The sequence below is a fragment of the Rattus norvegicus genome, chromosome 7, assembly GCF_036323735.1.
Source record: "Rattus norvegicus strain BN/NHsdMcwi chromosome 7, GRCr8, whole genome shotgun sequence".
NCBI lineage: Eukaryota > Metazoa > Chordata > Mammalia > Rodentia > Muridae > Rattus > Rattus norvegicus.
In genome coordinates this window covers 24,831,630-24,846,440 of record NC_086025.1, presented here as the reverse complement: position 1 = coordinate 24,846,440, position 14,811 = coordinate 24,831,630, and the positions used below count along the sequence as shown (strand labels likewise).

The 14,811-nt window shown below is 43.9% G+C and overlaps 1 protein-coding gene across 17 annotated transcripts in view; it reads left to right on the top strand.

Annotated features, from left to right (window-relative positions):
- Positions 1-14,811, top strand: part of Mybpc1 (myosin binding protein C1) — an 85,912-nt gene that overhangs the window by 57,241 nt on the left and 13,860 nt on the right. For 9 of the 17 annotated variants that reach the window (XM_008765256.4, XM_063263764.1, XM_008765249.4 and 6 more), the window contains 6 exons: positions 1,327-1,486; positions 5,082-5,186; positions 6,572-6,760; positions 7,959-8,093; positions 11,249-11,302; positions 12,273-12,440. In XM_008765256.4, the coding sequence (XP_008763478.1) occupies positions 1,327-1,486; positions 5,082-5,186; positions 6,572-6,760; positions 7,959-8,093; positions 11,249-11,302; positions 12,273-12,440 (811 nt within the window). The remainder of the gene's footprint in view (positions 1-1,326; positions 1,487-5,081; positions 5,187-6,571; positions 6,761-7,958; positions 8,094-11,248; positions 11,303-12,272; positions 12,441-14,811) is intronic. The other 8 variants (XM_063263768.1, XM_063263767.1, XM_063263766.1 and 5 more) reach the window with 1 other exon arrangement.

Here is a 14,811-nt window from a genome sequence, read left to right as displayed (position 1 = left end):
AGATCAAGCCCCGGGTCTCTCCAGCCAGTATGGTGTCACATGCCTTTATTCTGGGTACTCTGGAGGCAGAGGCATGAGGATGGCTGTGAATTCAAGGCTGGCCTAGTCTACAGAGAAAGTTCCAGACCACCTAGGGCTATGTAGTGAGCACCTGGCTCAGGAAATCGGAGGTTGAGGATGTAGCTCAGTGGTTTAAGAATTTAACACAGCAGAAAAATGGAAGAGGACAGCGGAAGGCTCAGCTTTTCTCTGCCACTTAAGATCAGTCATTCTTCCACATCCTTATCTGAAGTGGAAACTGAGGCTGAGAGCCTCCGTTGTTAAGAGTGCTTGTTGCTCTTGCAAAGGCCTCGGGAGTCTGTTCCCAACACCTACATAGCGGCTAACAACTATGTAACTCGAGCTCCAGGAGATCTGACACCACCGTCTCTGACCCTCAGGGGCACTGCATAGACATATGCAGGCAAAACAACCTACACATAAAATAAAAGTAAATACATCTTTTTTTTTTTTTTTTGGTTCTTTTTTTCGGAGCTGGGGACCGAACCCAGGGCCTTGCGCTTCCTAGGCAAGCGCTCTACCACTGAGCTAAATCCCCAGCCCCAATAAATCTTTTAAAAATGGAAACTTCATACTAAACAGAGTGAAAGATTATTCTTGCACCATTTTCCAACCGCTCACCAGCCGCCGCCATGTTTTTTGGTTTTCGTGTTTTGCCTTGTTTGGTTTTTGAGACAAGGGCGCACTATGTCGCCCTGGCTGGCCTCGATCTTGCTAAGTGGACCAGGCTGAACTCCAACTCAGAGAGATCTGCCGCCAGAGTGCTGGGATAAAAGATGAGTTTCCCCACTCCAAGCATTTTCAATGTCTTCCCGTTTTTCAAGGCGTCCATGCAAATGAGAACCGTGAGTCTCTGATATAAGTTGTGTATTTTGAATTTTCTACAGAACGAGGCTCTTGTTCCAAAAGGACCACTTCTACCCTTGTATTTTTCTGTCCCCCGGCTTTCTCTTAGGAAAGCTTCTAGTTATTGGGCTTTTGAATCCAGTCCTGGCTTTCTGTGTCTCTGAGTCTCTGCCTCTCTCTGCCTCTCTGCCTCTCTGCCCCCCCACCCCCCACCCCCCTCTGCCTCTCTGCTTCTCAGCAGTGTGGCCTTGGATACATGAAGTCTGGGCTTCCTTCTGTGTAGATTGACCTGACAGTGTGGATGTTGGGCGATTGGGCCTGCCTGACTGGGGTCCTGACAATGTGCTCTCGGGCACTCCTCAGATGCTCAAGAGGGGCTCTTGTCAGTCCATCACTCTGGGTTTGCTTCTTCCTTGTCAGGCTATCATGGAGGGCAGTGGTCGGATAAGGGCAGAATCCTACCCCGACAGCAGCACGCTGGTCATTGACGTGGCAGAGAGAGATGACTCTGGTGTGTACAACATAAATCTGAAAAATGAAGCTGGAGAAGCACACGCAAGCATCAAGATTAAGGTTGTGGGTAAGTTCTCCAGGGAACAAGCCTCTGAGACTCCGACAGGAGCAAACCACACGTAGCTTTGTTTTACCAACCAGCATCTCTCTTTTCCTACCTTTGTTGATTTTCTCTTTGTGCTACCTTCCTTCCTCTTCTTTTTCTCCTCTGTTTTCTCCTCTAGAGAACTTCTCATTGGAAGAAGTAAATAGTTAGGGGTGTTTGTGACTACGGGTTATAGGTCTACAAAGTCATCCTCCCTTTGGGTGCCCTTCAAAAGTCTTTAAAGTCTTTTTTTTTTTACAATGTTTTTTTGCTATGAAGATATAATTATATTATTTTACCTCTTTCTTTTCCTCCATCCAACATCTCCCATGCCCTATAACTCCCTCTCAAATTCATGGACACACACACACACACACACACACACACACACACACACACAGAGGAGAGAGAGAGACAGAGACAGAGACAGAGACAGACAGAGAGAGAGAGAGAAAGAGAGACAGAGAGAGACAGAGAGACACACAGAGAGAGACACACACATACACACACACATACACAGAGAGAGAGAGAGAGAGAGAGAGAGAGAGAGAGAGAGAGAGAGAGAGAGAGAACCTGTATGGTTTCAAGACTGACCACTTGGAGCTGGATAACCAATTAGGGGCTCATCCCTGGGGAAGAATATTTCTCCCACCCTCAGCATCTCTTAGTTACCTGTATAGTTTTTTGTGTATGGCTGAAGCCTCATGAGATTTCCCCCTCCATGTTAGCACATTTACCGGTGTATTACTTGTTTGAATCTTGCCTGGGCAGCATATTGTCCATATCATGGACAAAGCTTCCCTGTTTTCTAGGAGACACAATCTCACATCAAATGCCCTGGCCCTCCAGCTCTTAGAATATCTCCAGCCCTTCTTCTGCAAGGCTCCCAGAGTCTTGGGTTATGGCCTGTGTTGTAGCTGTATCAACTGGTGCTGGGCATCCCGTGCTCTTCTGCATTTTGAACAGTTGTGGTCATTGCAAAGAGAAGTCTTCTTTGCTGAATTGTGAGAACTAATTTGTGGACATAAGGACAAGTAGTTAGAATGCAGTTAGGAATTGTACTGACTTAGTTGAAGGCCAGTAGTGGGTTCTCCTCTGAGACCCAGGACCTCATTAGTTCTGGGTAGTTGCTTTTGGGCACCAGTTAAAGTCACTGAAACACAATTGCTAATTTCCTGTATCAACCATGCCCTCGAGGGATGGTAACCTTGTGCACTGGTCCTTAGCTTTCTTTTTTTTAGATTTATTTATTTAGTATATGAGTACACTGTAGCTGTCTTCAGACATACCAGAAGAGGGTATCGGATCCCATTACAGATGGTTGTGAGCCTGGGATTTGAACTCAGGACCTCTGGAAGAGCAGTGAGTGCTCTTAACCTCTGAGCCATCTCTCCAGCCCCGGTTCTTAGCTTTCTAAATGCACTTTTCCTCAGCTCAAACCCAGTGACTTGGGTCTAGCTAACTATTAGTGTTCCAGATTCTTCTACCCACCTCTTCTCACTTTAGATTTCCTTGAAGAACCATTATTCCAATGTGACTTGAAAGTAGTCACTTTATGAAAAGCTTAACTATACATTAACATAGTGTCTTGCCATTTCTGAATTGAATTCCTCCAATTAACATCTTGAATCTTCTAAATGATATAAAATAAACAATAATTAGTCCTTGGTATCCCTCTACTGGAAGTTAATTTTGTAATTAAAAAAACCCTATATCCAAGGATAGAAAGAGCTGACAGTGGTTGTAACCCCATATGAACAACAATGCCAACCAACCAGAGCTCCCAGGGACTAAACCACTACCCAAAGAGTACACATGGACAGACCCATGACTCCAGCTGCATATGTAGCAAAGGATGGCCTTGTTGGGCACCAATGGAAGGAGAAATCCTTGGTCCTGACAAGACTGGATTCCCCAGTGTAGGGGAATGTCAGGGGCAGGAAGTGGGGAAGGTTGGGGAGGGTACCATCTTTATAGAAGGGGAGGGGGATAGGATAGGTGTTGCTGTAAAATTATAAAAAATAAAATGCTGTCTTTTATCCCCCACTAGATCCACAGTACAGTGCCCCAAGATATCTGTTAGATATCTTAATTCTCAGTCAGCAAAGCCACTTACCCGCTTTGCTCCATCCCCTATCACACTGCTGAAGGCCTCTCTCTGAGCCTGGCAGCGATCTCTCTACCCATCTAGTTCCCAAGGCAGGTTTCCATGCCAGAAACACACATCCCCCAATTCTGTGGCAGCCCAGACCAGCCGCCCCACACTCCCTTACACTCAAACTGTCACATAAAAGAACACACATCACAGTAACGTTTAAAACAGTTGATAAGATATAATTGCCCACCTAAACATACAAAGCCCAGTATACATCTATCCCTTAAGAACATCAATAACAACCTGTAAATACACAGAATGGAACCTCCATGTTCTCTCTGCTGTGGCTACTCTCTGTTTCCTGTCTCTCCATTCCTGTCTCCTCCTCTTCCTTCAAACTTCTCTCCCGCCCATCCTTCTTTCTCATCCAATGACAGGCCTCCTTCTATCCTGTACCTGCCCCTCACCTGTATTTTACAAATTAAATGGGAAGAAGGTTCTGGTGAAGTCGCCTAAGTCCTGAGTAGTGACTAAGCAGTCATCTTTGGGGCAGTAGAATTAGTATCAAAATACAGATAACTCCAGGGCAAACCACAACAGGAAACCGGGAAAGGGAATAACATTTGAAATATAAATAAAAAATATCCAATTTAAAACAACAACAACAACAACAACAAAAGCCTATATCTAACATTTAGGTGCTAATTTCTTCTTGAGTTTTCAGAGTAAAGAACAGGAGTGTCTGGTTTCACATGGAATGCTTGCTTAAATATGATGATTTTCAAGGATTTGTAGATATTGTTAAGTTTATTTTCACTGAGCTCTTCCCCTTATGCAGGCATGATTTGTTAGAACTTCTTTATTGAATGATGTTATCTACCACCTTTCCCAACCCTTACTCCACCCAACCCCCCAACACTAGATAGGAGAGAACGTTAGAGGGAAAAGGTGTCATAGACTTCTTTAGACTACTTCCTGTTGGTTAGGGGTGTCAAGTTCCTTGAGGCAAGTGCAGTCTTTACCATCAGGATATTCAGTTTCTTCTTATCTCTTTGCTCAGGACCATTTGACAAACTGCAGCATCAGGAACCAGCACCAGCTGTAGCCTCCTCAGATGGCACACCTGCCCCAGTCCCTCTTGGGGCTCTTGCATTTATACCCTCTGAAAAGTTCCCAGAGTTCCAAATGTAAACTCTCTGCAACTGGGCTTTAAAAGCCACTCCCTTGCTAGAGCACAAGTCAAATCATAATCACCTGCTGTGATGCAGCCTCTAATCCCACACCTGGGATTAAAACAAAACCAAATCCACATAACATAACTGGGGTTATGTTATGAAACCAAAATTGTCACTACATGTTTACCCTGTATTCACTTTTTGTCCAAGTTAGTTTTTAAATGTATTTCAGAAAATAAATCCAAAACTTGGTACCAGGTTCTGACTCTTCACCCAAATCCCTGTTTTTCTGTTCTGTCTACTACAGATATCCCTGATCCTCCGGTGGCACCAAATGTGACAGAAGTGGGAGATGACTGGTGCATCATGAACTGGGAGCCTCCTGTCTATGATGGAGGGTCTCCAATTTTAGGTAATCACATTCTGATCAGCCTGAAGGTTACCACCAGTGCAGTTAGCATTCTCTTAAAGCATTTTAGAACAGAATACATTCTGGAAATTAAATCTAGGACAAGGTCTGCTGAGTTGGTAGAGTCCTGGCCTAGCATATGGGAGTACTCAACAGGAGTACTCAACAAGAGTACTCAACTGGAATACTCAACCAGAGTATTCAACCAGAGTACTCGACTGGAGTACTCAACCAGAGTATTCAACCAGAGTACTCAATAGGAGTACTCAACAGGAGCACTCAGCTCTTAGTACTGCCAAGGAAGAGGAGTAAGAGATGGTGCTTATTATACCATATACTATGGCTTCAAATAACTGTTGAAATAAAAATATCTATTGTGATGTTCTACGATTTCTTGGGATTTGAACAGCTCCATTGCACGTCCCCTGACCATCTCTATTGCATGTCCCCTGACCATCTCTTTTTCTTGCTTGTTTTTCACTCAACAACTAATTCTGAGACAGCTCCAAGTCTAACTCCCATTGTTCTGGTCAGTAACTATCATACACACAGGGTTCTGTGTTATTTAATGTTCTATTACTCTGAAGAGACACCAGGACCAAGGCAACTCTTGTAAAAGCAAGCATTTAATTGTGGGCTTGCTTACAATTTTAGAGGGTTTGTCCATGATCATCATGATGGGAAGCAGACAGGTTTGGTACTGGAACAGTAGCAGAAAACTTTAAATTCTGATCTGCAGCCAGCAGGCCAGGAGTTGGGCCTGATATAAGCTTTGAAACGTCAGAGCCTACTCCCAGCGATGCATTTCTTCAAACAAGGCCACGCCTCCTAATCCTTCCCAAACAGTTCTACTAACTGGCTAAGTATTCAAACATATGAGCTAATGGGGGCCATTTTCTAAACCATCATAGATTGTGTCCTAAAGGAATTTTTTATCATTAAATTCTTAAGAGAACTTGCTTCCTTAATGGAGAAATTTTTTTTCTATAGATAGTAATAAAACTCACAAAACCAATTTTTTTGTCTCTTCTTATTCCCATTGCTATAACCTTCTGGGCTCTTGGCTCTCGATTCCTCAACAACAATGACTAAGCTGCTAGGAGCTGTATGTCTCTGACTCATTTTCCTTTTTTTCCTGGTACAAATTTTATTTTTTTTCTACTCCTATTATTTCCTTTGTAATTTACAGAATTCACAGTTGCATCATCTGATCTCTAATAACTAGTGGAATAGGGTGCATTAAAGTATAACTGCGTTTGGCTATTTTACTCAGTCTACTTAGAATGTACAAAATTTTGAGACCAGCTGTCCCGTAAAGTTTAAGACAAGATAGAGAGAAACAAAAGACAAGACAAAAGCAACCCGAGTCTCTATGTTTTCACCTACAGGATACTTTATTGAGAGGAAAAAGAAGCAAAGCTCCAGGTGGATGAGACTGAATTTTGATCTCTGCAAAGAGACAACTTTTGAGCCCAAGAAGATGATTGAAGGGGTGGCCTACGAGGTCCGCATATTTGCGGTCAATGCCATTGGCATCTCCAAGCCCAGTATGCCCTCCAAGCCCTTTGTTCCTTTGGGTGAGTCCAGAGAATGCCTCTGTTGTAGACATCACTGCCCCAGCTCGTTACAGCTTCCCCTCCGATATATATCTAAGCTGGGCTGGACCTGGAGCTTCTTAGAGTGGTGGGGTGGGTAAGGAGGCCAGACATGTTAAGGGCAATATTGTAAGAACTTCAAAACTGACTTTGGAGAAGTTGACCATTCAGAATGTAGGTCATGGAATTCATTTCCAGAACTCCAGCGGGAGCTGCGAGTGGCTCTCCTTGCCACTCCTGGCTCTAAACATGTAGCATGTAACTGTCCATGTAACTGTTCTCCATTCTCCTTCCTAAAGTATCATAGACCAAGGGTACATTTGACAACAAACCTCTTTGCTTTATAACTGCACCTTAGTTTATGGCTGCATCTTAAGTTTATCTCTGAAACATCCATAAAATATCCACAGAAGGCAAATTGAAGATAAGCTGTCTCTACTAATTTGCTGCATTAAAGTGTTAAGAAATGGGAAATTCAGCTGGGCATAATGGTGCACACCTTTAATCTCAGCACTTAGGAGGCAGAGGTAGATGGATCTCTGAGAGTTCAAGGCCAGCCTGGTCTACAAAGTGAGTTCCAGGACAACCAGCGCTGTCACCCAGAGAAACAATGGGAATGTCAGTATAAGAGTTTGCTTCAAAAGTACAAGTCTAAGGATGCTGGAACACGGCTCAGTGATCAAGAGCAGGGACTGCTCTTGCAGAGGACCTGGGTCGGATCCAGCATCTGCGTGGGACAAGCTCACAGTTGCCTGTTCTCTAACTCTGGGGGAATCTGATGATTCCTTGGAATGGCAGGCACCTGAATGTATGTGCCCCTAGCCCCCTCCAACACGTGTACACGTAATTTAAAATGACAAATATTTAAAATTATAGGGCTAGGGTAATTTGACTCTGTGTCATTAGAACCCTGAAACTGATTCCTCTAAGTCCCTTTGGCTGCCCAGCCTCTCGTACAAACGTTTCAAACTGGAGGAAGAGTGTGGCGGTCTTTCCCAGACCCTTGTCAGTCAGACGTTTGGCTTATATGTGGTCATGCTCTGGGCATTCCCAGTGAGTCCTGGTGAGACCCAGAGCTTCCACATGTATGGTTTAGCGGCATCCCAGTTGTCTTTTCGAGGGCACTCTGTCCCAGCTCCATATTCACAGCTGCTGCTTCTTCTGAATCCTATCTTTTTAGCTGTGACCAGCCCTCCAACTCTTCTGGCTGTCGACTCCGTGACCGACTCCTCTGTGACAATGAAGTGGAGGCCCCCAGACCAGATTGGTGCTGCAGGTTTAGATGGCTATGTGCTAGAGTATTGCTTTGAAGGAAGTAAGTACATCTAGGCGTTAACAGTGAATACCGCCATCGCTAGGTGAGATATGCCTCGCTTTCTTTGGTCTTCCTTGGGAAATCGTCGCTTTTCTTGCGGAGAATGACGCCACGCCAGAGGTCGTCGTTCTAAGATGTAGGTGAATGTAAAATCCCTCTAGTATATAATGCTATGGATGTAGATGCTGAAAAGGAAAAAGAGCCTTAATCAGGCTGTAAGGCTGGGCATCACCACTGTGCTAGCATAGGGCGACGGTCCTTTGGCAAGATTTGGGGACAAACATTTCTATATTGGGTGCAGCTGCAGTGTGACACTGAGTGGACATCTACTTAGGGGCAAGCACTGGGGAAGAAACTGTATATTTAGCCAACCAACGAGCATCTCCTTCCTTCTTAAAGAGAGGAATCATTAAAATCAACTCTTAACTGTAAGGAGAGAGGTTTAAATCCCAGAGGGAATGGAGCATTCACTGTGTGGCCATAACTTACCTCAAGGCTTGAGTATATGAAAATTAAATTTTGGAGGAGAAAGAAAAGACTCTAAAGAATCCCCTGATTAAATTAAAGGAGAGAGAAAGAAAAATGTCACAGGAAACCAAAACCAAAAAGGTGTGGCACTCACTCATTGTCTAGTGCTCTTAGTTTCCTGACTGCCATGACCAGAAGAAAATGAAATTTGAAAATGAATTTTGCGTATAACTCAGTAATAGAGCATTTGCCTAGAGTGTAGTAGGCTCTGGGTTCTATCCCAAATAGGAAAAAGAAAAAAAGAGAGGAAAAGGAAGTAAAAAGGAAGAGAAAAGGAAGGAAGGAAGAGGGAAGGAAAAGGAAGAAAAAAGGAAGGAAGGAAGGAAAAAGAAGGAGGGAAGGAAAAGGAAGAAAGGAAGGAAAGAAGGAAGGAAGGAAGGAAGGAAGGAAGGACTGGCTCTAGACTCAGGTTCCTCTCTGGTTGATGGTAAACAAACAGACCCCCTCCAAAGAAGCTTACTGAGGTCCCACAAAACAAAGGCCAAGAATTAACCTCTAAAACCATTCTTTGGACGTCAAACAGTGAAGTTCCCCATGAAGCAAAGAAACAATACATTTGGGAATCAAGAATTAAACACTGATGGATGTCCCTGGAGGAAAAAAAAATCACTGTGGAGAAGAAACTTAACAGAGAGAAAATGTTGAAATCCCAGCGTGCACTGCATCCCTGGCAGAAGGGAGAGTTGCCACTCAGGAAGAAGCACAGATGGGGATGAAGCACCCCATGCCACCCATCCGTCTCTTTACTCAGCCTCGCTCCACTGGCCATGCTTTCTCCAAGCTTCAGAAGGTCCTTGATCCAAAACCAGCGGGGAGGGGAGGGGGCATTGTAAAAGAAAAGGGCCCAGGGTTAACACAGGCAGGGAAACGGGTGTTGTGACTAATTCAACAAGAAAATCCTCCAGCATATCTGAATGACTTATTTGCACCTGCTGTCCTGGGCGCTCCATTCTGCTTTTCAGACTGCCCAGCCAGTAGGATCTCTTAACCTTATATGTCACGAGGCTTCTGAACAACCTTCTGTATGTGAATGAAACGGAGCAAATTCTTTACTCTTTTCTTTCTGATAGGTTTAAAACGTAAGAAGATACAGCAAAATGATAGATGGCTGTCATTTTGATGTTACCCACCTTAGATAAAATACAACGAACTGTATTTTACGTCATCTGTGTGTGGTCTGTGTAGATACATATGTATATCAGGATATACATATGTATAGGTACACGGTCATTCTGTATATATTTGCCACGTAACATGTCGGAATTAGCTTTCTATGGAAACTCTTTCATAACGTCTATCTTTCTCCTTGTCTCTCCTTGTTTTCTTAATGTGGCTGCCTGATTCTTCATTCTCTTTTAATGGCTGCAATTCTCCAGAACTAATTTTCTCAAGTGTTGAATGCTTTTGGATATGTCAGGTTTATTCCATAAAAGAAGTCTTGTATACGATTGTGTGCGTTTTTATTATCATTCTGCCTTTCTGTTTTATTTTTAATGCCTGAAGCGTTTTACTCTTGTGTTTCTTCCTTCATTCCAGTTCATCCTTTTCTTAAAATATACCTCACGCATTATTGAACAACTTCCATATTCCCTCCCCCACCCTCAGGCATCCTTCTCTCTATTCCCGGAGATAGAGTAGCTCAGACATGAAGAGATGGGCTACTCCTGTTCCCCTCCCATCTTTCTCCATCTTTCTTTATTCTGTCCTTTACATCTGTCCTTTATTCTTTTGTGTTTTTCCCCGTTCTCTATTCCACTTTCCCATCCACTGAGTCTTAACTATGAAACTAGCAAGCAGACCATTTGCTGAAAGATGTATCTTTTTTTCAAAGTAATAGTTTATCATCTACATGCCCTCTCGGAGGTCAAGTTACCAAACCTCCTTTGTAGTTCTGATAGGGCTGGAGAGAGAGAGAGAAAGGCCAAGGTTCCCGGGGCAGCCACTCCAGATTCCTTGCCCCAGCTCATCTCCTTGGTACCAAAACAGGTACATTATTCCAAACCACTGAGACAAGCCCCAAACCATCATGTGGGCCCTTTGCATGGATTACAGGGGCACCAGAATGGCCGGGTATTTTTTTTTTTTTCTTGGTGCAGAGTTCATTGTCATAGTAACCAGGGCTGGAGCTGATTCCTTTTTCTGCCTTAAGACTCAGCTGAGGCCTGCCTGGTACCACAGTGCTAAAGTGTCCTCCTAGACTTGGATTAGAGAGCCCTGCCACTGGAGCATCCTGTTCCCTAGGGGACAGGACAGGAACCGGCTGTTTTCTGCGTGCTGCTCCCTCTGGATTCCAGAATCGAGTCTTCCTTTTCCTTCGAGGTCTTTCACTCTCTAGCTCTTTTTCCCACCTGCGGAGGTTTTCTCAGGCTCTTTCTCCTCTTCTCTTTTCTGATCCCTTCTCTTCTCTGGGGCAGACGCCTGCAGACAAAACCCACAGGCCTTAGAGGATAGGCAGTGCCTCTCTGGAGAACCCCTGCCTCCCCTTAACACGTTTGTTCTCTTTCGTCACTACTTGGAAGAGAAGTCTCTTTGCTTCCTTTACTAACAGAGAATGCTAACTACTGATACAATGTTCTTCTGGTGTGAAAGTGGGTGTCTTTAATTAATTTATTGACGGATTCTCAAAGGTACATCAGCAAAACAGTCTAATGAAAATGGGGAGGCTGCGTATGATCTACCAGGTAACGTATTCTGTGAAGCTCTCGGACTTTCTTACTCTTTGAACCATACCTGGGAATGTTTCATGACCTTACACAAAGGACCACCCCATGACCTCCACACAGAAGGTCCCTAGAGTTGAGGGGGGGAAAGGGGTGACTTCCTCATGGGCTCCAAGACTTCGTTTTTTAATGAGTGGTGATTTCTGACTTTCCAGAAGCTGAAATACTTGTCCGTCCTGGATGCTGGGTTTAAAGTCTTTTGATGTTTCAGCATCAAGTCAGTGCCACCGAGAATGACAGTTACCCTGTCTCCCTGCCAACCTGTGCTCACAGTCAAAGAGCTGCTCTAACAGAGCTACCCATTGCTGAAAAGAAAAATCCAGCTTTGGGCTGAGAGAAAAGGGTTGTGCCAACACAGGAGACATCCGCTCATGGGCCTCCTCGCTTCTGAGTAGATAGAATTGGCTTTTCTTCATGAGTGCAAACGAGTATGATCATATTCTTTATGTACATAGTAAGTTTCATGACAATGAAACAGATAATAAATAAAAAGAGACCATGTGGCAACATTAGTGCCTTTCTTTCACAAGAAGGGCATTTTCCTGTCTTTCTGAACTTGAACGTTTATCAGTACATAAATCTCAAGATTATATCAAGCAGATGGAACCCCGTTGGCCTTGAGCTGTTGCGAAATTATTGGAAACAGTTATTGTTACTCAGGGAGCTTTGATTCCTAAGAAAGAGTTTTTATTTATTTTTGTTGGAAATGGCAGAGTCTAATTTAATTCTTCCTGTTGTTCATGCTAGCCATTTGGGGGCCTTTTTTTAGGTATTTAAGTAGTCATAACCTGAGTCTAGTCCAGATCATGTTCTTTTCAAAGGATCTAAGTATGAATGAAATGCTAAGTTAGAATTGGTTATGATGGGCCGGGATGACTTCTCTCACTGAACACGGTTCCCGTTTCTTTTCTTTGTCTTTGACTGGTTGTAGCTGAGGACTGGATCACTGCAAACACAGACCTGATCGACAAGACCAAGTTCACCATCACTGGTCTGCCCACGGATGCAAAGATCTTTGTACGCGTGAAGGCTATTAACGCGGCTGGGGCCAGTGAGCCCAAGTACTATTCTCAGCCCATCCTTGTGAAGGAAATCATTGGTAGGTGGCAGGGTCCCGCATTTAATTCACCTTTCCCATCATTTGCTTTTACTTTTTACAATCTCTTTCTCAGGCTGGGGAGATAACTCAGTCAGTAAAGTCCTCCTGCAGGCATAAGGCCCTGAACTGGATCACTAGAACCCACATAAGAAAGCCAGGAATGGTGATGTGCTATATAATCCCAGTGCTAGTAAGACAGACAGACAGACTGGGGCTCACTGGTCAGCCACTGTAGCTAAACTAGCATGCCCTGGGACAGTGGATCCCCCTCAAAAGCAGAGGGACAAACCTAAAGTGGATATCATCCTGAGCAATGACACCCAAGGGTGACCTCTGGTCTGTATGTGCGTGCAGGTTCACACACACACATACACACACACACACACACACACACACACACACACACACACACACCACATACACACACTATACTACACACACACAGATGTGCACACACAGACATATGCACACTTCCCCACATACTACACACACATACACATCACACATACACACATACTACACCATACACACACTACACACACACACCCAACATATTTACACCACACCACACATACACACACTATACCATATATACACACACTACACACACAAATGTGCACACACAGACACATGCACACTTTCCCCCACATACCACACACACATACACCACATCACACATATACACATACTACACCATACACACCACACACACACACACACACACACACACACACATACCACACCATACACATACACACAAACCACACACACATACCACACCATACCACACGTACACAAACACCCCCCCCCACACACACACACACTTATCCCTTTCTTAAGATTTATTGGGCTTGGGCTACCATTCTTTTGATAGTTTATGAATGCTTCCTGGGAGTGAAAAATTCACAGATCCCTGCTTTCAAGGCAGTTTAGAAGGTCAGCTTTGGGCTGTATAATTTAGTATTCAGAAGACCAGCTAATTGACTTGGTCATACTCTCTGGTGGAACTATACCTGCCCTCCGGCGCGTGTGGGTCTCCAGGGCCATTTTCATGACGACATGGATACAATCTGGCCCTTGTCAATGTACCCTTATCTGCACTGATAGTATAAAGCTACATGTAAACGAAGCCTTTGCATGAATCAAGTCAGTGCCACTGCGAACGACAGCTACGCTGTCTCCCCACCACCATACTTTGCCTTAGAGTGTTGTCGATCAAACTAAGAAATGTCAGTTGTACCAATCTTGGCTCTTGAGTCCATGTCTCTTTTTTCTGGACTGGAGAACAACTTTCAAAATTTGGTTCTCTCTTTCCACCACGTGGGTTTAAGGAATTGAACTCGGGTCATTGGGCTTGCATAGCAAGGACCTTTACCCAGTGAGGCATCTTGAGGCTTTTCTCAAACATGAATGGGATGGGAGTGTCCATTCAAGGCATGCGATTTACAGCGTCTGTTGTCAACTTGCTCATAGAAACATTTGAGCTTTCAAGAAAAAAGAATTTTGGAAATCTTAACATCATTATTATGGACTTGACAGCTTTTGAATACTTAAAAGTATTGATACAGCAGTCATATCAACAAGTAAAATTTTTAAGATGTTATACAATAAAACATGGTCAGCATTTGGAAGATCCGCCCAATTCTATGTAATAATTGTTTCCAAATGATAAATGCACACGAAAAAAAAATATATCATGCACAGAAGGTAGTCATAGTGTTATATGCCCTTGGTGTCAGCTATTTGAAAGGAGGCTGAGGCAGGGGAATTGCTTGGCTTCCAGTTCTCTAAGTATTCAAATGCTTCCTTCCTCCCCTCTTCTTCCTCCTCCTCCTCCTTTTTTAAAGATTTATTTATTTATTTTATACATGTGAGTACACTGTCACTCTGTTCAGACACACCAGAAGAGGGCATCAACTCCTATTACAGATGGTTGTGAGCCACCATGTGGTTGCTGGGAATTGAACTCAGGGCCTCTGGAAGAGCAGTCAGTGCTCTTAACCACTGAGCCATCTCTCCAGCCCCCTTTCTCCCCTTCTCTCTCCCTCTTCCTGTCTCCCCCCACCGTAAACCCCCTCTCTCTTTCACATCTACATTATATTGTGTTTATGAATGTTTTAGCTGCATGTATGTCAGGATGCCATGTCTGTGCCTGGTATCCGAAGAGTCCAGAAGAGGGCACTGTATCTCCTATAACTGGAATTACAGTTGTGAGTTATACCCAGTGGGTGCTGGGAATCAAACATCAGAAGAGCTGCAAGTGCTCTGAAGTGCTGAGCTCTCTCTCTAACCCCATAAAAATACACCGTAAAAATCAATCAATAAAAACATATCTGTACTCGGAGAAAACAGCTTTGGACCAGATTTGCTA